The following is a 23867-nucleotide window of genomic DNA, read 5'->3' as shown; positions in this document are numbered from 1 at the left end:
CCCAGCGCTCAACCACTGCGCCACCGGGGAGGCCCACGTTGTTGTTTATTTTTGTACAGTATTTGATTTCTCCCCTTAGCTATAGTCCCTGTCAATCTCCTACCACCATTCTTTTGATGTTTTTATAAGATCATGTACCATTTTCATAAAAAGTTCATACAGAAACTATACAGTAGTCCATCAAATGGTTCTTAATGAATTCTATCCTTAATTCACCAACATTATGAATATAAGGGGGCAAAAACTGAGAAACTAACCTTTTAACCAACTCCTTATTTTTAGAGAAGTACATGAAAAACCCTATGATTTTCAACTGTTTCCTCAAACTCAAATGTCCTTCTCATTCCTCACTCCTCTTACTTCCCTCCTTTTAGCCTGGCATCTTCTCTATTCTTAAAAAATCCAGATCAAGTGTCACCTTCTTGGAGAAGCTTGTCGTGACCTCTTATCTGCTCTTTTTTCAAGGGTCTCTGGTAAACTGTGACTCACGGGCCAAATGTATTCAACACTTATTTTTGTCCAGGTTGCAAACTAATAAGAGCTTTTACATTTTTCAATGACTGAAAAAAATCAAAAGAGGAAAGTCAACACTGTATGAAAATATATGGAATTTAAATCTTGGTGCCCATAAACATTCTTACTCATCTGCATTATCTAGGACTGCTTTGCTCTGCGCTGGCACAGTTGAATGGTTGTGACTAAATAGCCCACAAAGTCTAAAACATTTAGTCTTCGCCTCTCAGCAGAAAAAGTTTGCAAACACCAGTTTTAGATGATTAGGTTTTCTCTGTGCTCATCTGCCTCCAATTCAGTTCTTACACATATTCTGAAAGGGATGGTTTTCTTAGGATTCCCACAGCCTCACAGTGGAGAGCACTTTCTATTCAATTTGGTCTTCTAGACACAGGAGGCAGTTAGTTAATAAACCTATAATGCTTGAAGGAATGGGTACGTTTCCTCTACTAGAACATAACTACATGTGGGCACAGTGTTTATTTTCATTACTCACTGGGTATTCCCAGGGTCCAGAAGAGCATCTGGAGTGTGGTAGGCACCCAGAATATATTTGTGCAAGCTGTTAAGTGCCTCAGTGTTGGTATCGCATCTCCAAATTTTAAATTCTCTGGTCAATTAATTCTTAGTTGTTTTTATCATGTGCTCTGGTGACTAGTAGAAATAACACTCTACCTTTTGAGCCACAGAGAAGCAGAGATGACAGCATTTACTTTGTCATGAAAGGAAGTAATTTTGAGGTCGTTTCGAGAATGAATCGATTGACTGTCTCAGGGCAGGTATTAAATCAAGATCCTGCTGACGCTGAGTTATTAAATATCTGTGGTAGCAGGGCTCGGGAAGCAGAGCGAGACTTGCCATTCTGGCCCCATTTCAAACCAGGATGAGGTGTACTTTAAGAGATTAACATGCAGATACAAATCAAAGCCTAGCCACTTTATCTGGTCTTGGATGGCCTCTTTCCTGGTGAGCTGAAACCTCTTTATAGAGGATGAGCTAATTAGTTTTCATACCAGTCCTATGAGTTTGCAAAATGCACTAAGAATCCCTATCCTGTGCTGAATAAAGACAGTCATTATGCCTTGCATGTCTACACTGTTGTTTTCTGAAATAACACTTGAGAAATATTTTTCCTGAATGATAAATGCACCTACCCATTTTATCCCCAACCATAGCACACTTGTTTTCTGAGTTATATAATATTTTGTTTTGTAGATTGAATGTAGTGGTCCTTATCTTTACATTTTAGAAGCACTTGCTAAGTGTATGCTGCCCTTTTCTGAGCCCAAAAAGTTCCAGCAAGCTCATCTTTTAAAACGCAAAGGAGAGAGTATTTGTCTCCCAGCTACTTCTGGTGAGAAGGCCGCTGCCAGTCTTTCCAAAATTAGCAGCTCCTGTCCCACAGGGGCTACTTTTTCTTCTCCTATCTGGCATTCCTGCATCTGTTACTAACAACCAGTTGCCAGCAAGCATTTGCTCCTCTGCCTTGGCAGGATGTGATTGGAAGCTCTTCCCCTTTAGAAGAACCCTGTCCTGGAGCATTGAGAGGGCCCAAGAGGAGGAGAAAAGTCTACCTTGGCTTTCTGTTCTCAGTGACAGATACGCACGCACATCTGCGGGCACACACATCTTTCATAAACCTTAATTCCAGCTTTTGTTTCTTTGAGGAATAATAATGAACATGCTGTGAGCACCAATGAAAAGGGAGAAAAATAGTGAAACTACTCTGAGGGAAATGGACATTGTCTACTGTGTTCTAAGAATAAGGAGACTTCGGGAAGTTTGAGTCTGAAGGAAGCAGAGAGGACAGAACGTACAGTCAGTCAAGAGATAATCTGACCTAACAGAGACACTTCAGTCCTCTGTGCCTGGGTTTCCTCATCTCTAAAATGGGGACAGCATCATTTTATGTTGGTGTGGAAAGTACATGACACAGACGCCTTAATAGTTCAGAAAGTGTTAGTCATTCCCTCATAGAATCTGGGCACTGACTTAGCTCAAGGGAGAGGGGAAATATCTTTCAGAGATTTTATCTGTCGCTCTTATCGAGTAAGAGAAAGAACAGCAGAAACAAATGAAAAGAAACAGACCCAATAACTATGGGAGAAATTTTCTGGTGAAACACAATCCTCTTGATTGGAGATAATCCAAAGCTTTGTGCATGTACAAATGGTGATTGAATGAATGGGTGGCCCGGAGAGCTTGCCAAGACCACCGTCATACCTTGCAGGGCACAGAGGAAACACAGCTAATCTCATTTAATACAAAGGACTTTAGAAGAGATTTATAGCTTTCGTAAGTTGGAATGGGACTCTAGGGTGAAATGAAGGTAATCTCGGAAATAACTTTCTGTTATTTGAATTCAGGTCTTTCTTGAGAGAGAGGGAGTGAGGATTGCAAATACCTGTGCCTTGTCTCTGGATGGACATCAACATTGCTACTATTTGTGTAGAGCACACAAAGGCTGAGACCATGGGACTGAGTTTCATCCAAAGAGGCTTGAATGGAGAATCTTAAGCATCAGTCTCAAGCGAACTCAAAATTCAGGGGATTTATCTGCTATACATTCTCTTAGCCCATATTATATTTCTACCAAGCAGCTTTCGAAGTTTCTTCCAGAAATAGTTTAATTAAAAGTGATTGCCTTGACTTCTGGCTAGCTGTCAGCCTTACAGCAATGCAGGCTGGGTCTCACATTATTGCATCGAGGATGCTAACAGTCACAATGAAGGTCTTTCCTGGACCCTTTTTATCTCACTACTAAAGCAATTTATCAGAAGATTCTTGATTACAGACCTTTAGAAAGAGCTCTGGTAAGTTTTTCTTGGATATGAGAAAATTAAAGCAAATGTTAAGGATCCAAGTCGATTGGGCAAGAGAACGTAATCTTTTTAATATTTAGAAATGCCACACACACACCTGACAGATGCATGAAGTCACAAAAATATTAGTTTGTTTAAAAAACAAAAAACTTCAATCCAAATTTATTAGGATTACAAAAATAACAGCACATTTCATTTACTCATTACAGCTCAGTTACCGACACATCCAGAGATATGAAGAGCATCTATAAATAAACTGCTTCCTGCCAATACAAATCGCATGACATAAAAAAAAAAGACATTTATTTTCATATTTACAGAAGAAACATGCTGATTGTTTCTTAAAGTTCTCTTTGGAATTAATGGGTGAGGCTACTGTTAAAGCCAGAGAACATTTCAAATTGAAGAAAGGTATTTTAGAAACATCTCACAATACATTCTATTTAATACCACTGAATAATTCTGCATCCTCTTCTAAAGATCCTGTTTTTATCGCAGAGCTTCTGGAACTTCCACCTACAAAAACAGGGGATTTGCTTTCAATAAAAACAACACAAATGAGGAAATGAAAAATAGCTCTAGGTTATGTCTCTAGCAGGATTCTCAGAAGCGTACTTAAAACAGGTGAAGACTGATTATTGCTGCATGGTATTCAAATTTTATATTGTAATAGGTTTTAAATCATTGCAATTTTGTGATAAAATAACTGGCAAGTAATGCATTTTTTTTTAATGTAGATACACTCCCTGATTTTCCTATTAAGGAAATCAGTGCTTTTATATGTTGGACTATCTTTTACAAAGAGCCTGGTCCTCACAGGACTGCTAAGTAGGTGGCCTCGACCCTCTTCTCAAATGAAGGGGGTTGGTTGGTGACCTGCTCCTGATGTAGCAAACGCGGGGTGCTTGCTCTCGCATGCTAAAATATTTTAAATACTAGTAAGTATTTTGAGAGGTGATTCCCATACTGTCCTGCAATGAGGACAGACACCATTCTCCCTCTGCGCCCCAATACCCACTGTGGGGTTACTCACCCGCTTCAGCTGTCTTATGCTGCTTCCCCGAATGGCTTCCATGAGATTCTCATGAACCGACCTCTGAGGGGTGGAAGGACGAGAACTGTCTTCCAATTTCTTCTCTTGCACTGACCTCAGGGAATTTTTTATTGCCTTTAAGTTATTGTTTGGCTGTTTCTTAACCTTTTTCCCTTTTTTCTTTTTCTGTCCATTCTGTAATGCCCGCTGGGCGCTCTCCTGTTGTTTGATGACCTCTGCGATGTTGCGGGTGATCAGCTTCTGGTCTGGCAGTGGGGGTGGCGGGGGTGGAGGAGGAGCGGGCAGCTTCTGGGGGGGCGGTGGGGGTGGTGGTGGTGGTGGTGGTGGAGGGGGCGGGGCCACCGGGGGAGCCGTCTGGGCTTTCTTGGGGACCTTGGGGGAAGACCAGGGAGAGTGCCTGGGGGATGCATAAGGCGAGGAGCCAGGCGTACCCCTTTGCCAGACTTTGGTCCTCAGATGGGATCCGCCATCACATCCCTCTTGCTGCTTCTGCTCCTCCCTCCGCTTCTGCCTCTGCTTATCCATATTTCTCGTCAAGAGGCTGGTCATGCTCATTCTTGGTCCGGGGAGCTCGAAGTGGTAGCCCAGCCTCAGCAGCGTGGTGTTGTCCCGCAGCAGCTTCACGATCTCCATCTCCACCTGGCTGCCCATGATGTGCCTCTGGTTGTGGAAGCGCAGCTCGGTGAGCACGGTGTTGTGCTGCAGGGCCCGCATGATGGCCAGGATGCCCTTGCCGGTGATGAAGTTGGACTCCACGTTGACGCTGGTGATGTGCTGGTTGGCCTGCAGCATGTCGGCGATGGCCAGGGCGGCGCTGTCGTCCGCGTGCGTGTTGGCCAGGCTGAGGGTCTTCACCACCGTGTTGTCCCTCAGGGCCTCGGCGAAGCGCGCCAGCGTCTGCGAAGTGATGTTCTCGATGTTGTTCAGGTTGACCTCGGTGGTGTCGGGGTCGTTGTTTCGAATCCTTTCCAAAGCGTCCTCGATCACCGTGGGGTTTCCACAGGGGTGGATGGCTGCCGGCGACTCGGTGTTCCTCCCACCGTGGCCGTTGGTCAGGTTTATGTTTTCCATCTGGCTTTTAAATGTCTTTGGCTTCGAGGGGTCCGAGGGGACAGTTCCGTTCATGCCTTTCTCGCTTTCGGTTGTGCTCTGCTCGCCATCGCTGGCCTCCTCCTCATCATCCTCATCTTCATCCTCCTCCTGCTCCTCTTCAGTGTACACCTCTTCAGAAACCTCGCTGTTAGTTTCAGTAAAGATGAGCTCTTCCTCACTCTCCTCTTTGTCTTCTTCTGCAACCTGAAGAGCATAATGTGATTACCAGATCTGTCATTTTTTTAAAGATTTATTTATTTATTTATACAAGAGCTGGGGTACAGGCCAGAGGCGCAGGAGGGCGAGAGAATTCACCAGAGACAGAGTGGGGAGTAGAACACGCAGAGCGACTGAAAATACTGCTGAGGGGAGCAGCGGGTGAGACAGGAGAGGTCTGCTGTGCCATGTGGGTATCTCCCTGGCAGGCCGGGAATCGAACCCGTGCTGCAGAGGCTGTGGATAGCTTCACAGTGCTGTGCTCAACCTGCTGCGCCACCAGGAAGGCCCACCAGATCTGTCATTTTTAAGCACAATTTTTATTTTGTTTTAAATTCTTTTTTTTTTAGGATTTATTTGTTTATGCATACAAGGACTGGGGTACAGGCCAGAGGTGGAGGGGAGGTGAGAGGATTCACCAGAGACAGAGTGGGGAGCAGAACAGGCAGATTGACTGAAATACACTGCTGAGGGGAGCAGCAGGCAAGAGAGGAGAGAGGTCTGTGGCGCCATGTGGGTTGCTCCCTGGCTGGCCCAGGATGGAACTCATACTGCAGAGGTTGAGGACAGCTTCATAAGTTGAGTCTTAATCCCTTGAGCTACCAGGGAGGCCCTAGATCTGTCATTTTTAAGCACAATTTTTAATTGACAAAGGGAGCCATGTGGTTTTATAATATACACACGCACAAAGCTTTATGGTCTACACCTAAAATGAATATAACATTATATGACAGTTTATCACGATAAATTAACAGAAGAGAGAAAAATAACACCGTCAAGGACTACAAAAAGAATATAAGGGAAAAAAGTTAATCTGTTCTGTTCTCTAGTTCAGGAGACTAATAACCTTAGTTATGCATTTCGTTGCATAACTTTCAACTTTTTCTATAAATATTTTCTTTCATTCTCTGCCAGATAAATATAACCAGCATTCAATTTTGTAAGAGTAAAACTATACTATCATTTTGCCTATCTGAACAAACAAATCAGAACTTCAGTTTTACAGAAACATTGTTAATTTTTCACTCTCTTCACTATCTGTTTTGAACTACTTGACTCCTCGTCTTCTTACAATTTAGCAAATTCAGCTTTCCCTTATGGAATCACCCCTCTGTCCTTTATTTCTCCATCCCAGAAAAATAAGAGACAACACAAATATCTACCATGTTAATGGGTTTCCTTTTTTAATGTTCAAAAATTCTTCCCAAGATTTGCTCCCTATAGCAGATTTAAGGGGACCCAAGTACTCTCTACCCTGGCCTGCCACATGTAGACAGAAGCACAGATGCCATTGACTTCTCCATTGTTCATCTGTCCCTGCAGTAGAGCCTGGCAGTGTGTCTCAGAAACCCCAGGCCACCTGAGAGCTTTGCTGTCCCTGCCCCTCATCTGGAGAAGGGAGGCTGAAGACACAGGCTGCCGTTCCAGGCAGCAGCAGCCAAAACCCAGTTCTGTGAGGAAAAACATTCAGGTCACCCTTTTCGGTATATCAACCTGAAATGTCACACTAGCACAGTGTTAAATGAGAAGGTCTGCAGAAGGCCAGGGGGAAAGATAATCGTCCTTGTCACTAACTAGATTCTAACTATAATGGGGAACAGCCCAGAACAGTAGAAAATCTTGACTCAAACCTTCACCTCTGCCTGAGAGTCTTAAATTATTCACCATGTATCAATTATGAAAGACTTTCAGGCAAAAGCCGTTTCTTTCTCTTTGTCTTTCCTGTTTATAATACCAAGTGGCAGCTGCTTTCTGTTTTTGTTTCTATCTTTTCTGATTGAAAAAAAAAAAAAAAAACAACAATCTGGAAATTGCTGAGAGCTGATAACCCCTTCTCTTTATCTCCTCTAAAGCCCTAGGTGTCCCTTCTGTCCCCAAAGCCTCGGTCCTCGGTCCTGGTCCTCGAAGTTGGCAGGTTGTTTTGACCCCCCAAGGGCTCCTGCCTGAGGCACGTGGAATGAGCTCTGGAAAACACTGTGCTTGTCTCCAGGTTTATTTGCCCAGTTGCCATCACAAAATAGCCTCAGCTTGCTTAGGGTGGCAGGCAGCAGGGGATGGCCTGGAAAGGGGTCAGCCACTCCTGGGATGGCTTGTCCAGTCTTAATTATGCACTTGTTCAGGAGCAGGAGGGGGAGGGATTGTGTTTGTGTGTGTGTGTGTGTGTGTGTGTGTGTGTGTGAGAGAGAGAGAGAGAGAGAGAGAGAGAGAGAGAGAAAGAGGAGGGAGGGAGGGAGAGTTGACAACTGACTGCAACTCACAACCCCAAAACATGAGAAAAAATGTTTGCCCCTAGTCAAGCTACTTGGTGACTATGAGAAGGGAAGCCTCATTTTGCACAGAAGTGAACTAACTGGACTAACTGAAGGAACGAAATAATTTGTAGGCTGGTTTCTCCTCACCCCCACTTCACCTCACATACATTTATATATTTTCTTATAATTCTAGCCCACGTTGGCTGTGTGTGCACATGAGCATATATGTTGTGTGTTTGTAGCTATTTCAGTATTTGGAGGAAAGAGGCCTATTCCAAAATCTAAAGTATATATAATATCTTGCACGCCACCATTAAATCTTAATCCTTTTTGGTTTTTAAGAGACCTTTAGCCTCTATCTGCAAAAGATGTTTTCTCCTCAAAACGTGCTTGAGAGATAATACCAGAAACTTCTGCCGCATGACTATGTAACATCTAATGACACTTCTTCCGGAAAGCCTTCTTTGACACCCCCTCAAGATATTCTCCCGGTATGCGCTGGTGGCACTGCACTTCCTCTGATAAGATACTGATTTTCATTACTTGTTTGTCATGGTCCCAATGGCTGGTAGCTGGGTGAGAGCAGGGATCTGTTTCACTCACTTTGCACAGTGCTTATTAGCATGTTGTAGTGGCTCGATAAATATTTGTTTACTGAGTGGCTCCAAGTTGACACTGGTTAACAGTCACTAAGAATCAAGAAGACTAATCCTAGGAGGGAAGTAGTGACAGGGCTAGGAAGAGGTAAGATGATGGACTGTAGCCCAGAATTCAGGATTTTATTCCTAAAATCTAGATGGTCCAGGATACTCTGTGATGGCTTCCACCCTAGCTGTGAACTGCTAGGAGAACACAAGTGCAGTGGGAGAAAAGTTAACTAGCTGAGAAAGGAATCAACATTCATCAACAAAGCGGCCTCTAATTGAGCTGATACGCCACTGGCAGGGCTCAGCAGAAACTTAGAGAGAGGAGGCTGCAGGATGCTAAAAGTAATTTTTGTCTACTCTCTGCCACTAGTCTCTCTGCCTGTCTGCCACTGCTCTGGCATTAACCCCGATCCTTGTGAGAATGAGTGTGGGAAGGTGGAGCGAGGTGAAGTGTGAGGCGCCGAGGGATGCTATGGAGAAGGTGAGTGTCGGTACAATCAGGGATTAAGTGAGGCTACACAAAGGGGGGTTGCCAACCCTTTCTTCCGACCAGCTCCCTGGCGTCATCCCATGATGAGGAGGCAACGGACTTGTTTTCAGGTCTGCTTTAAAAAACTTTTAGACAAGTCACTGAACCCCTGGGTGGTCCTTAGAAAATACAGCATGACTGAGTGTAGTGGGTTTCAAGTGCAGTGGGTTTCAAAATCACCTGGAGGACTTGTGACCTCCTTGTGTTAGGCCCCAGGGTCCCTCATTCAGAAGTCAGGGGAGCCTTAGAATTAGCAGTTCTAAGAATTCTCAGGTGATCCTGAAGGTTGGGGACCTGCGTTTTAAGAATCATGGTCTGGTTTCTTTATAAGCTGTTCACCTCAGATGAGTTTCTTAACCTCTCCTAGTCTCAATTTTCATGTCAAAAGGTGAGAAGTCAATGAAATGTGAATGAATTCATTGGCACCTGTGCCCGAGGCCTAGAAATCCTCAAGCTAAGGTTGTTAGACATTTGAGTCTCCAAGGCCTCTCGAAGCTCTAAGGCAGAGTAAGTTCATGTGAACCCAGGTGGGCAGAAACTTCCCTGCAACAGGCATTGAGCACATTTTCATGATTCTAACACAGCCAGTAGCCTCCATTTAAAGAACCCCAACTCCCTACTGTGTGACTCTTCAGTTAGGCTGTTGTCTCCCACCCCTGCCGGCCTGTCAGCTGCTCTGGGCTTTTTCCTGTGATGGCAGTGGATTTCCACCCTCATGAGCAGGCTTCTGCTCAGCACTCCTTGTGACTGCAGAGACAGCTGGCCAGCAGGGAAAGTGCAGTGGGAGAAAAGTTAACTAGCTGAGAAAGGAATCAAAGTTCATCAACAAGGCAGCCTCTTTAATTGAGCTGATACGCCACTGGCAGGACTCAGCAGAACCTTTGGCAGCTCAGGCGTTCACATCAACAGCTGACAGCAGCCTTTGCTCTTTGTTTCCACTGATCTCAAGGCATTATGACATTAAAATGCCTTTGTTGGGTGATTGCTACAGTGGCTGTCTGTCCTGGGTTTTCTGAGGTCATTTTATTCTCTCTTTAGTAAGGAAATTGTTTAACAATTGCAATAAGAATATCATCGTGTTTTATCTACTTTATCAGATTTTTGACAGCATCTCCATATCAGAAAAAAAAGGCTTTTAAAAATCCTGGTTGTGGAGGCATTCCAGGAGTGTCATGCGTGATTTCTCACCACCTCCACCTCTAGCCTCCACCCGGCAGCCACCGTGGCCTCGGCAGACCCTGGCCTGAACCCAGCCGCCTTTCCTGCGATGATTGACGTGCACAAAGCTCACACATATCTTGCTACAAACGTAGCCCACACCCCTGTCATCAAGATCATCTAAGAGCGCCTAGATTAGCCCCGTGGAGTCTGGCCATCCACTTCAGGCTATTTTGATTTTAGATGATTCTAGTGAAGCACTAGGATTTTAAACACTTGCTCCTGACCTTCCACAAATGTAATAATGTCTGTGTCCATGTTATTATTGCCAGAACGTAGCTCTTTGAACTTCCTTCTGTTAGGAACACATTTACTAAATTCAAAGTAACTGTTTCCTTTTAGAAAAGAGGAGCTTAAATGACCCAACTTCTAGTACAAGCACATGTCCTTAACCTGGGTCCTCCCATGGGTTTCCAGGTGGGGCATCATTTTTAAATTGTATGTGAGTTTATATTGATCTATACATTTGATATGAGCTCATCAAGCTCTCTATAAGCATAGGTGCGACTTTTTGAGAAGGGTGTAAACTTATCAGAATTCCAAACGGGTTCTGGATTTACCCAGGTCCCTTAAGTGCACAGATAGGGAAGAGGACCATGTAGATGTGGTGACAGGTTGCAGGTCTCACAACTTAGGGGCAGAGGAGGACTAGAAATAGGTCCCCTAACTCTTAGTGCCATGTACGTCTCACCACCCCACACATCTGGGAAAAAGGCATTATTTTTACTGTAGTCACCACCACAGTCAAAGCAACCACACAGCCTATCTTTCTTTTATAGAAAATATATTTACTTAACTGCTATATAAATATGTGTATATGTGAGTAATATACATAATCAGAATTTAACACCAAAAGCAAATATTGTGCCACGTCGCCAACTTATAATTCAAATGAGGCTTACATCTGGCAAAACATCTAAACCCATGCCTGGCTCTTGAATTATGTTCATGCTGACCCCAACCCTAACTAAGAATTTCACATCTGTCGTCCACTGGGTGCCTCTAGAAGTTACATGACTATTTCAGCCTGAGAAACATTTCAGTAGCAGGTACAAATAGGTTAAAAGAAAAAAAAAAAAATAAGTGGGGACTGATGGGGATGGAAAAGTTAGAGAAAACAGTCTCTGGGGGTGGCGGGGGTAGGAGTAGCCAAGGAGAGAGCCTGAGAGCCTACCTTTCCACATTCCCCCATCCTCTCCTTCTCCAAGAGTTTTTGAGACTCCTTTTCCCAATAGGCCATCAGCGACTCTCTGCTGAATGTCCCGGTGGGAGTTTTCTCGGTCAGGCTCTTTTGCCTCAGCCCCACGGGAAGGCTGCGATCAGGTTCTATGTCTTCCAGCTCCCTCTCTAGCTCCTTCAGCTCCTCAGCTGACAGGGAAGCCAGGAGTTCGTCCTCATCGATGGATTCATATTTGCTAAGTCCTCTCCTGTAGCCAAAGGTAGACATGGTCCCTGCTTTGTCAGACACACAAGGAGCTTGAAGAACCAGGCATTCAAGGCAGCCAGAGGCAGGCAGGGAGGCAAGTGGGTAGGCTGGTCAGCAACTGGTGCTAGGAGTGGCTGCGATCGCTTTTTAAGAGTGGTGATACAGGGCTGTGACAATGCAGAGAGGGGTGAAAGCATAGGCTGTTTTAAGCATCAGACGTCACCTAGACATTTGAACACAAAGAATGTCACATCGGTGGAGCATGGAGGTCTCAGAACCACTGGGGATTATTAATATACTGGCCAGGGCCATATTTAGCTGAGCCTGATAGCTCCTGAGGACAGGGGACAGGCAGAGAATGTTTCAGATAGGGAGTGACACAGGTCCTTTTATTTTATATCCAAACAACAGGAGAATGAAGTTTATTTTGAGAATGACTTGCCACCACCACACTGGCAGAAATTCTTTCACTATGCTCTGCGGGGTGGATAACCCACCATGCATCATTCTAGAGTAGCTATTAAGGTTCTCTTAAAAACATATTGTGGGTGGCATTGATGGGAACAGAAGGTCATGACAATATAGCTCTTTATATTTTCATTATGTTTTTGCAGTTTACAGACTCTTTAGTAACATTTTCCAAATTATAGCAACTCTTATGGCTAATATGATCCTCCTTTACAGATTTTAGCAAGTTTTGAGAGATTAAGTGAAAAATTTGAAGGCCCACGGCTAGAAGTGCACAAGTAGTTATCTTCGCCTAATGAAATGGCTTCCTTCTCCTCACCATGAATATTAGTGAAAAACTAGATTTGCAAATAATATTCCAAAAAGACAAATGATAATATTGGGTATGATCTACTAACAACTGAGATTGCATCAGCCTAGTGCTAAGCATTTTATGTCCTTTATCTCATTTAATCCCACAGTCATGAAAGATGTATTTTGTTACCTGTATTTAACTACTACAGGCTCAGAGAGGTTAAGTTAACTCACCTAGTGACACAGAGCTAAAAGATAGCAGAACTAGAATTTGAACTCAGATTTGCTTCTAGACTGAAAACAGAAGAGATATTCATTTGAGATTATGTGTATTCACATGTTCTGATGAGTGGGATAAAATAAACACATCATTTACAGGACTTCAAAAATATATCATTTTAGTATACATATATGTAAAAATCTGTTAAAATGTGTATGCACAGAAATATACAATTATCAGTGCACATATTCTTATATATTTACTTACATATTCAACAGTTGGCGAATATTTGGGCTGTTTCCAGGTTTGGGTTATTATAAGCAGGCTGCTCTGAATATTTACATGTAAGTCTTCATGTGGCTATGTATTTTCATTTCTCTTGGGTAGATCTATAGCAGTAGGATTACTGAGTTATATGGTAAATTTACATTTAACTATAATTTACAAGAAACTGCTAAACAATCCAAAATGGCCACACCAACTTACGTTCCCATGAGCAATGATGAGACCTCCAGTTTCTCCACATCCTGAGTAGTTATTGCTCATCTTTCTGATTAGAGCCTTTTTAGTGCATGTGAAGTGGTGTCTCATTTTTGGTTTAATTTTCATTTCTCTAATAAGTAATGATGCTGAGGATCATTTTTTGTGTTTATTGGCCATCTGATTTTTTCTTTGGTGACACATTCAAGTCTTATGCTCATTTTGTCTTATTATTACTGAGTTTTAAGAGCTATTTATATATTCTGGACTTTATCACATATATGAGTGGCAGATTTTTTCCCTTATTTGGTGGCTTGTTTAGTGATTTCTTTTGAAGGTTAAATATTTTTATTTTGAGAAAGTCCAATTTGTCATTTTTTTCTTCTATTGCTTCAACTTTTTTGTGTTATAACTAGGAAATCTTTTCTTAACCCAAGGTCAGAGAGAATTACTTCTATACTTTCTTCTTAGAGTTCTATAATTTTAGGTCTTTCTATTTATGCCTGTTATTCTTTCTAGCACCAGTTGTTGAAAAAATGATCCTTTCTTCTAGTTAATTGCATTTGGGGGAGATGAAAAATATATAAGCAAGTAAGCAGAAAACATATTAGAAAGATGTTCTATGGTGGAACTTAAAGCAGGATAGGAAAGAAGAAAAGATTATGGAGGTAATATTTTATGAATGGACGATATCTATAATAATAAAAGGACATTTGAAGTCAGACTTAGAGAAGTGAAAACTTGATACGTGTACATTATAATATACATTTTGTGTGACTTTAAAATATTTACTCAAATAATCTCAGAATCACAGTTTCTGAACTATTAAGGAGACGTTGAAATATATTGATCTTCTCTATCATTTCTGTCAGTCATCACCTAGTATCTTTTTGAACACTTTCAGTAAAAATTGTATGCTAGCAAAAATTGACCCCATTGTTGAATGTCTTAAATCATTAGAAATTTCTTCTTTCTATTGTGTTGAAAGTGATCTCTCAAAAAGTCAGCCTATATATTTTATTTTCTCTCTAGAACAACCCTGAATAAATCTTGTCTCAAGTGAGTTTCTTCTTCCAAATCTTGTGTGACCCATGGTTAATTCTGAAAATGACTCCAGAAAAAGAGACATTAAAGTAGTTTTCTATATGTCAGTATAACTGGAAAAAAATGATGATTTGCCAAGGACACTACCTTAAGAATGACAGTCATTTAGATAATTTTGTATATTTAAAAAAAGCACTAATTATGAGTAATCTCAACTCATGGATGATCTTAATTCACTGGGTCACCCTTTAAGTATTTTTCACAAACTTTCAAACCACTGGATGAAATTCTGCTGAGTGATTAAACATCACCTTCCCCTGGCTAGACTTAAGTGTAATGAATAATTTAGATTTCCTTGTAACCCTGTCTACATTGAGGGAACAAAGCCAATCATATGTGTCCCAAGCATCAGCAATTTCTATTTTTGGATTTCTACTTGATCACGTTATGTTTCTGAGTAGAATTGCTTTTAGACTCAACAATACTACAAACATTTTTAAGATTAGTATCTCTTGTTTAACAACATAATCTCTATCTTGGGGAAATTATTTTCATGATTTTTGGTTGGCAATTAGGCACACACTGTATTGGCATTCTGTTTTTAATGAAAAAATTTCTTCTTTCAATCTTTTTTGGGGGAAATGCTATTATTTGTTTATTTAACACACATTTATGAGTACTTGCTGTGGAGACAGGTACTGTGCTGAAAGTCTGGACCATAAACAGAAAAATAGAAATTGAGCTTGTCCCTGCCCTCAGGAGTGCAGACTCTTGGGAGAGAGGCAGAGAGAGAACTAGTAGGAAGTAGCTCTGCAGGTAAAGCACCGCCGAGGCATCAAGGAGAGGAGAGCCTGGTGCACAGATGAAGAAGCAAGGCAGCCATAACATAGGTGGGGTAGGAGAAGACACAGATGAGCTTTCCAGGCAGAGAAAGCAGGCTGGGAGCAAGTGTGAAGTGACATGAAAACAAACAAAAACAAAAATGGGGCATCGGTGGGTGTGAAGTAGGGAGCAGGTAGAAATAAGCAGAAACTGGCCTTGGTTCATGAACTCTTTCAAATAGTTGACTTTGGTATTTTGTCGGCCCCCTCTTTTTGTTTTAATAGCCCCGGCATCATGTGCTTCATGTGGCATGTGCTTATAGGTGGTGGTTATTTTTTTTCTTTGAAGAGTCATCCAAGGAGCTTTAGACCTTATCTTTATCCAATATTAAGTGAACATGTCTTAACATTACGTGATAGCCACCACCCATGGCCATAGTTTGCCTTCTTAAACACAGGCAACTTTTAGACTACTAAGATAACTTTAAAGTAACTTAAAAGAAAACCAAACCAATAATAAAATTTTAACATCTAACTGCAAAACTGGAGGGAAGGTGGTTAGGTGGGAGTGGGGAAGAAAGGGACCCAATGGGGCATGATGGAAGATTGTTGGGCCATGGTGATGGGCAGGTTGTAAAATTATGCATCTGTGGACAGCTGACCCTGTAACTCCTGGGGCCGATACAGAGATGTAAACTGACTTTGTCTCAATAAATAAACATAATTTGAAAATAAAAACAACAACCCACAAATCTCACCACATCATTCTCTGCCTAAGATACTTGAATGGCTTCCATTGTCCTCCAGACAGGATCATAACTGAGTGCTCTGGGCCCTGTAGAATCAGGCCCTACTCACTTCTCCAGCCTTTTTGTGGGGTCTTCCCCCAACTCTCACACTTGAGCCACAAGGGACTTCTGAACTCTCACAATTGCTCCATCCCCAAACTGCTGCACAAGTGCTTCCCAGCTCCTCCCATTGCCTGGAAAGCCTTTACCCCCCCCCATGCTCAGGCCTCAAGTAACACCCCCTCAGGAAGGCTTCTCCTGATGCCCAAGGCCAGTTTCATTCTCCCTGCTCCCATCCACTGCCACTCCCGGGCAGTATCCCATCTGGGTTTGCTTGTTTGAGTTGGTCTTTGTCAGAAAGGTGTTTTCTCCAAGAGAAAAATGCTGTGAAAAATCCGGCTGAATTGCAGGAGTAGCCCCAGGTCCTATAGAGCCTGGAGCTAACACAGTGTTGGGGTCCTTTTGGAGACTAATATAAAATTAGATATGCAAAATTCATTATAAAAGGCTGTCTTTAAAATAATAGAAATTATGTGAACCTATTAGGGCTTAGGTGATTTGAGCTTCTTTTTTTCTGAGATCTTTTTTCTGAGATCTCCTTAAATGGTTTACTACGAATGCTGATAGAGAAATGCCACCTAATTGTAATCCAGCCTCTGCTCTCCTCTGCTCCTCCTCATCCCAGAACACTTCACAACGCCTTCAAACCCTAGGACTCACAGGGGCCAGGAAGCTTGGCTTCAGGATCAATCTGCCTCTTAGTGTGGCCCCCAAACTAATGAATAAGTCCAAAGGGTCACTAAGTGTATCTCGATGACTTTCTTGTCCTTTTCATGGGTGCTGTGAACAAACTATTCAAGGTGCTGGATTTTCATTTCTTACTTAAATTCTCCTCTACGCGCTGATGAAGAAACTTTGAAATCTAACGTTATACTGTCATATGCAAAACAGGGAAATTGAAAATTCTCTTATTCTCACAAATATCACAGCTCTGTTAACTACTGTTAACAAGCTGTTGTACCCATCACCCTCCCTCCACCCCTGCCTTTTAAAAAAAACTATAATCTCTCTCACTGGACAGCACAAGATTGCATCCACAATTACATCTAACAAGTTTCCCACTTGCACAGAAGGATTTGGGTTTTCAACATTTTGTACGATGGATTCTCATAGGCTGCTGTAATCGCCCCTAAGGAAGTTAAGCTTCCGCTTGCACTCTGTCTTCTGGGAGCTTCTGGATCTTTGGAGAGAGGCTCCCAGGGGAATGTCAGGGAAAGGTCAGGTTCTGCACAGACAACAACCAACCCGGCCACAAGGATCAGATGAGAACTGGCAGCACCTTATCAAGTCTGCACTGTCAGGCTTGGCACGCCAATGTCCCTGTGAGGCCAGCTTGTGCAAGTGAGCATGAGTCAAATTTAAAATTATTAGAGCTATTTATATTAATATCTTGCCTTTGAATAACATTTGTAATTTCTAAAATGCTTTTACACACAACGTGCCAAGCCTAGCACTGTGGTCTCCATTTAATAATCATGTATAGCTGCCATTTACTGCTTGGGAAGCAACGCTCAACTCAATATATACTATTACTTCCATTTTAAGAAAGATGAAGATCAGTTCTGAGAGTTTAAAAAACTTCTTTAAGTTTTCCAGCTAGTAAGTGACAATTATAGTTGTGTTCCACAAGTTGAAGCTGCCTCTTGTGTTCAGATTACCAGTCTGTCATATCAAAATGTACCAGAATGAAAGACAGATGGACGAAAGACAGATACTTTTAATAGAGGACTCTGCTAAGCGTCTCTTTACCTTATGTATAGTAGGTTGAATTATCCTTTACAAGATTAATTCAAATGTGAAAATAGTCCATGCAAGTAAATTAAGATAAACTCTTAATTTTAAATCTGTAAAGACAAAGATTGACTTCCAGAAAAAAATCCAAAAGAGGAAAGAATAGATCGATTTCATCAATCAGGGCTTTCCTCTGACATTGCAGATCAAAAATACGGAATTCTACTTAAGAAAGGGCGGCAGATTCGATACATATCACATACAGTCTAATCAAGGAAATTTTATTTGGGGTGTACGGAGAGGTCTGAGTCTTCATTTATTTCAGCAACTACTTTAGTTTTGACCTCGAGTGTTGATAGCACAGTTTTGGGCAAACTTGCTCACAGTGGTGTTTGGAAGAGTGACAAATTGGGCCAGCACCAGAGACATGGATCTTTTTCCTGGGATGGCACCCAGGTTCATGACAACCACTTTAGAAAATCCCAAATCCAGCAGGGAAGTGGTGACTTAACTGGCAGAAAAACTGAGAGCCTGCTGTGAAGGTCTAGAAGGGCAAATTCAGTGTCAAAGGATGGGAAAACAGGGACTTGGTGTGCCCCCAAAATGGATCAGTTAGTGCTTTAGAGCTGGTATCTGGTTACTGACTGTTTTTATTTGCAATTTTATCAGGAAAATCAAAGCCACTGTCTTTTCATACTTCCTCGCTGATCTTTCTTCCATGGTCTCCTGTGTTTTTGAGAGCCTCAGCCTTTGAATGTTCGCCTTCTCTGACTTTCCCTGGCACAGGTTTCCAAATGTCGAGCATCCACTCACCTTGATCTCCTGTCTGTGGCATCCCCAGGGAATCAGAGCTGGAGTTCAAGGGTGTACAAAAGATCATCCTAGATAATATGCCAACACATGCCCTTAATTGGAGAGGAAAATCTTCATTTCTAGCTCTCCAACCTGTATGTTCTTCTGTGCTTGTTTTGTGCATACATAATACACAATAATAGTAATAATAATAAAAGGTGGAGAAGTCATATTATAACAAGTATGTATATATTAGGCTGGCAGAGTCGGTTGCATTTATTGGGTTGAGGCCCTATAAGATTGGTGAATGCAGTAAGCGCTGTCCTACCCTTGAATGTTAAGTCATCATTGGCCTTTCCTGGTTTTATCAGCAGAGCGCAGCTAGTAAATCATGTGCTGCTAGCACAAGGACCAAGCGCTTTCCTCTGAGCCACATGACGCTTGTGTTTAGCTGGGCCACCCCAGGAGCTTGTAAACATGGTATTTACAAGGGAGACAAGTTCCTCCTAGTCTTTCGTTTTGTAGAGTGATTTGTTCAGGTGTAATTTACATACAATACAAATTTTCACCTTACGTGAAAAGTTCAATGATTATTTTCAGTAATATACTGAGTTGCATAGCCATCACCGCAACCCAATTTTAGAACATTTTCAGCACTCCAAAAAGATCTCTGTGCCCTTTGCAGTCTATCTTTGCTCCTGCCTGTCAGCCCCAGGCATCCATGATTATGTTCTTGGTGTTTATCCTCTTGTCTTGTCTGGGTATAATATATAAATGGGATCATACAACAGTAGTCTTTGTGCCTGCCTTCTTTCTTTGGCTGACCCTGATGTTTCTGACGCTCATCCAGGTTTAGCATGTTTCCTGACTGTGCAACAACATGTGTGGTTGTGCCGCTTTGTATTTATCCATTCACCACTTAATGGACATTTGGGCTGTTCGTACTTTTTGGCTATTATGAACAATACCTTCCTGATCTGAACTAAAAATGACTAAGTAGAAAGAGTTTGGGAGTTGGGGTGAGGAGTCCCAGGTATAGTCTTAGATATGACATTTACAATCTTCCTTAGCTTTAAGAGCTATCTCCTTATCTGTAGAAATAATTAACCTATTCCCTGCCTTGCTCCTAGAGTCATTTAAGAATCAAATGAGATGATGTATTTGGAATGTTCTGTGAAACACAGAACAGAAAGTTTTGATTATTGAAATGACCTTTCCAGAATGTATTAAAGTGAATTAGATATTTCTCAAGATTCTTTCCACATTCATAGAACAAATGACTAAGCTTTTGATCTATAGGAAATATCTACTCTTTCCCTTCTATAGTCTTAGGGTTCTCACCATCTTTATCTTTCCAAAGTCTGTTATTTAAAAAAGTTTTGATGTCATTCTACCTTTTTTAAAATTTGCTATATTTTAAACATATTTTCCCAGGTGATATGATTTTATTTTTATTTGCCAGCTATTTATTGTATCAACCAGTGTATTTTTTTTTACATTTTTTATTAAAGTAATGAAAACTTTACTTTTGATTGTCAAATAGAAAGTTTTGTTTCCCTTTGAAGACAATGTCTTTGAGTATCATAGAATCACTGTGGGTAGTTGAATTCAGTTTAATTGAAGTTCAGATTGATCAGGCATTCATTAATCCCCAGATTCAATTTAGCCTCTTGTGTCTCCAGTGAGGATACTGGTGCAGATCTGAGTCCAGCTGAGGGACATCCAATGTGTCAAGTCTAAGTAAGTGCTACTACCTTCTAATCAAAGGTGGTTAACATGATCATTTCATTGAAATAATATTAAACCAATTAAGGCAACTAGACTTCTTGGGGTATTCGGACATTTAGAAACATAGATTATTGATACCTGAATGTCATGTCTACTAATTTGATTTTCACAAAGCATAAAAAATTTCCTCCTTCAGAAGACAGCGCAGACTTTGTTTCAAACACAACCAGATACTGGTATCTCGCACCCACTCAATCCTAAGGTAAATATCACATTTAGCATCCTCTACACTCCCCACCTTACCCTACACTATGGGCTCCTTCCAAGACGTTATATCCTAAATCTCACTGAGAGATTCCAGGATGGAAGACTTCCGAGGCAGGAGAAACAGCTATTCCCAGTTTACCAGTATCTAAAGCACAGAATGTGAGTACCCGTCAAGTGCCTCTGGTGGAATCACCCGTCCATCGACATTTGAACTCAGCCTCTCCCCCGCTTCCCCTCCCCTGCTCAGTTCAAATTACTAGACTGTCTCCTTCTGAAAGCAGCAAATCCCCAGACATCTCTACAAACTCTCTGAGGTTACAAAACACAGACCACGGAGGTCAAATAAGTCTATTCCTTCTACACACCTTCTCCCCTGGGAAGTCCTTTTTCTCTTTCAACAAGTGGTCAGGGCTTTACTAGGCAAAGGCAGACGGGTTATACGTGCCATGGACAATTCTTTGCTGTTTTCTTCAAATATTTAGTAGTGATAGCGTTATACATCTCTGACAGTATTTTTCATATTTTCACATATAAATACGAGTCTACAGATTGTAGACTCGTACCACAAGGCCACGGTTCTTGATTTCTGCAATAGCCACTGCCGCTATGAGATAATGACAGCTTCAGTTTCACATTTACTTACTCGGTTTTAGTGTTGCAGTTATCTACTTATATCTTGTTCAGAATCAAGTAGCTAATAATTGGTAGAACTTAGTTTAAACCCAGGTCTGTGGGACTGTATGCCAATGTTCTTGCCTACTGCTATATGGAGTTGCTAATATGTCACACTATCATGAATGCATGTGTGTGCATATTTGTGTATATTATATTTATATATGTTGTATGTATGCAAGTATGAACATATTCATGTACTGTTTCATTCTGTCCTACTAAGCAGTTTAGAGTTTTTAATGTGCCCTGAATAATTTCTGATTTAGAAAGTGACTATATACATGAGAGTAATGTCTGGTACAAAGTCAATGACAAGGCTTAAGTGTGTTCTCTGGATGATCGAAGACCCCATCTTTCTAGCAATTATCAAGCTATTGGACCCATGTGTACTAGTTTTTCAAAAGCCTGGAATAAAAGGAATGTTGTCTATGAATATTTGCTGTACAACATTTATACATTATTGTCATATATTCTGCATTGTCAGCTGATTGCCTGGAAACATCTTGTGATTAACTAAAATGATTAAACCATATTCTTCAGGAGGCACTTGATTTCAATGTGTTTATTGAAATTATTTTAAGTTGGAAAAGGAAATAGTATTTGAAGATTTTCTACTGAGAAATCAAACAAAACTCACTCAAGTTCTGTTTCTTTCCATCCAGTCTCTTTGTATGATACAAAACAAAGTCCACAGTGACCAAAACAGCGACAGTCATGCTGGCAGCATGGAAAATGTCATCAGAACTCTATCATGTCAATTCCACATGGTTTAACAGGCACTGCTGTAAGTAAGGCTCATTGTGGAGGAGTGATTGTTAAACTCTCCCTGATAAAGTGATGCATTCCAGAAGAAACTGAATCCTAATTAAATAGAAATTAATTTCCTTTACCACCTAACTCACTGAAAAGCAAAAACCCTGCTAGAAAAGTTTAAGTGTGGTAAGATACAGATCAAACCCATTTTTGACACAGCAATTACCTCAGTTTCATAGGATATATTTTTCTTTTGCTCACAAATACTAAAAGAACCACTTCAAAACCTTTAGCATATGCATTAAATTCATATCTTTATGTTTAAGAATTTCTCAGATAGATTTACACAAACTACATTAGCAAAAACAACAAAACTTAAGTGTACTAGAGTTTTATTTAATACTCAAAGTATCTTGAACCGATTTACACAAATACACATTAAAGAAAATGTACAGTCCTTAGTTTAACATCTGAAGTATCATATAGGAGACTTACAACATTATTTTTTATTTATTTAGAGATATATTTTTGATTAACAATACATTCCAGCTACAACCAGTACATCAACAGAGGAATCATGAAATCTTGTACACAAAACATTATAATTCAAATTAAATCCATTAAAGTTTAAATTATATGAAAATATATCATCTAAGAACAACAAGAGATTAAAATTATAGCTCTAAGCTCTAATTATGAAGTCTTTTTAATACTTATTTAAATTTCATAGATAACTAACACTAAATGTCACTGGAAAAATGTACAGATCACTGACATATTAATTGGAAGGATATAGTAACTCAAGATTAAAATAGGGCCTCCCCTGGTGGCGCAGTGGTTGAGCGCTGGGCTGCGAGGCTGCCCGCAGCCTCTGCAGCGCCGGTTCGTTCCCTGGCCGCCGGCGAGGGTCCCACCAAAAAAAAATCAAAGAAACAAAAAAAAAGATTAAAATAAATATAAGAAAAACACACTAAAAATTTAAAAAGTTCAAGGGCCTCCCCGGTGGCGCAGCGGTTGAGCGCTGGGTTGCGAAGCTGCCCGCAGCCTCTCAGCACCGGTTCGATCCCCGGCTGCTCCCCGGCCACCAGAGGAGGGTCCCACAAGGCGCGCAGACCTCTCCTGCCGCCCGCTGCTCCCCTCAGCAGGGTACTTCGGTCCTTCTGCCTGCTCTGCTCTCTGCTCTGGCTCTGGTGAATTCTCTCACCCTCCCGTGCTTCTGACTGTACCCAGTGCATGTATAAACAAAACGAACAAACAAATAAATAAATAAAAACATGCCTCCATTAAAAAATAAATAAATAAAAAATAAAAAAGAGATTATAAAAAATTTAAAAAGTTCAAATATCACATTATTTAGATTACACAGCCAATTCAGAGATTAAAAGCTTATTTTACCATGAGATCACTTATTATTTTTGTCTGGGTGTTATATAAGAGTCATTCAATATACTCAACAAACAATTATTGAATTCTATGCTCTAGGGATTGTAGTTGAATCCAAGAAATCCTGGAGATTATAACAGACATATCCTGCCCTCATAGAGCTTACAGTCTAGGAGGGCAGACAGATGAGAACTGAGACATCTTTAACAGCAACAGCTGTGTTGCGTGGGGGCCTCCCATGCTAGAGAAGGCAACATTTCAGCTGAAAGTTGTAGGTCAAAGGGGATCTGATCAGGTGAAAAGAGAAAGAGGGAGAAAGGATTCCAGGCAGAAGGGAGAGAAAAACGCAAAGACCCTGAGGTGTCAATGAACACAGTCAATTCTACAGCAGTGATTCTGAAACAAAGAAACTCAGAAACTTGTACCAGAATGAAATTTTCACGGATCAACAAGGAAATGAAGACAGTGTGGTAGGTCTTTTCAAAGCTCAAGTCACTCAATTTTAATAAGTTTAAAGCCATCTTACATTCTGGCATTAAAATTGTCCCTCTTTCACGAAATGACTGTGATAGTAGATTATATATATTTAATTGACAA

The 23867-nt window shown here is 41.2% G+C and overlaps 1 protein-coding gene across 1 annotated transcript; it reads right to left on the bottom strand.

The window, feature by feature from the left end:
* Nucleotides 1-3824: 3824 nt before the first annotated feature.
* Nucleotides 3825-11790, bottom strand: LMOD2 (leiomodin 2; the record flags this gene model as incomplete). Its single annotated transcript, XM_084229270.1, has 3 exons — nt 3825-3851; nt 4369-5685; nt 11518-11790. The coding sequence occupies 3 exons, from the start codon at nt 11788-11790 to the stop codon at nt 3825-3827; spliced, it is 1617 nt and encodes a 538-aa protein (XP_084085396.1).
* Between the last annotated feature and the right edge of the window lie 12077 nt (nt 11791-23867).

This window comes from Talpa europaea (assembly GCF_964194135.1).
Source record: "Talpa europaea genome assembly, chromosome: 3".
Lineage (NCBI taxonomy): Eukaryota > Metazoa > Chordata > Mammalia > Eulipotyphla > Talpidae > Talpa > Talpa europaea.
The sequence above is the reverse complement of the archived record's forward strand: the minus strand, read 5'-3'. Positions and strand labels throughout refer to the sequence as shown.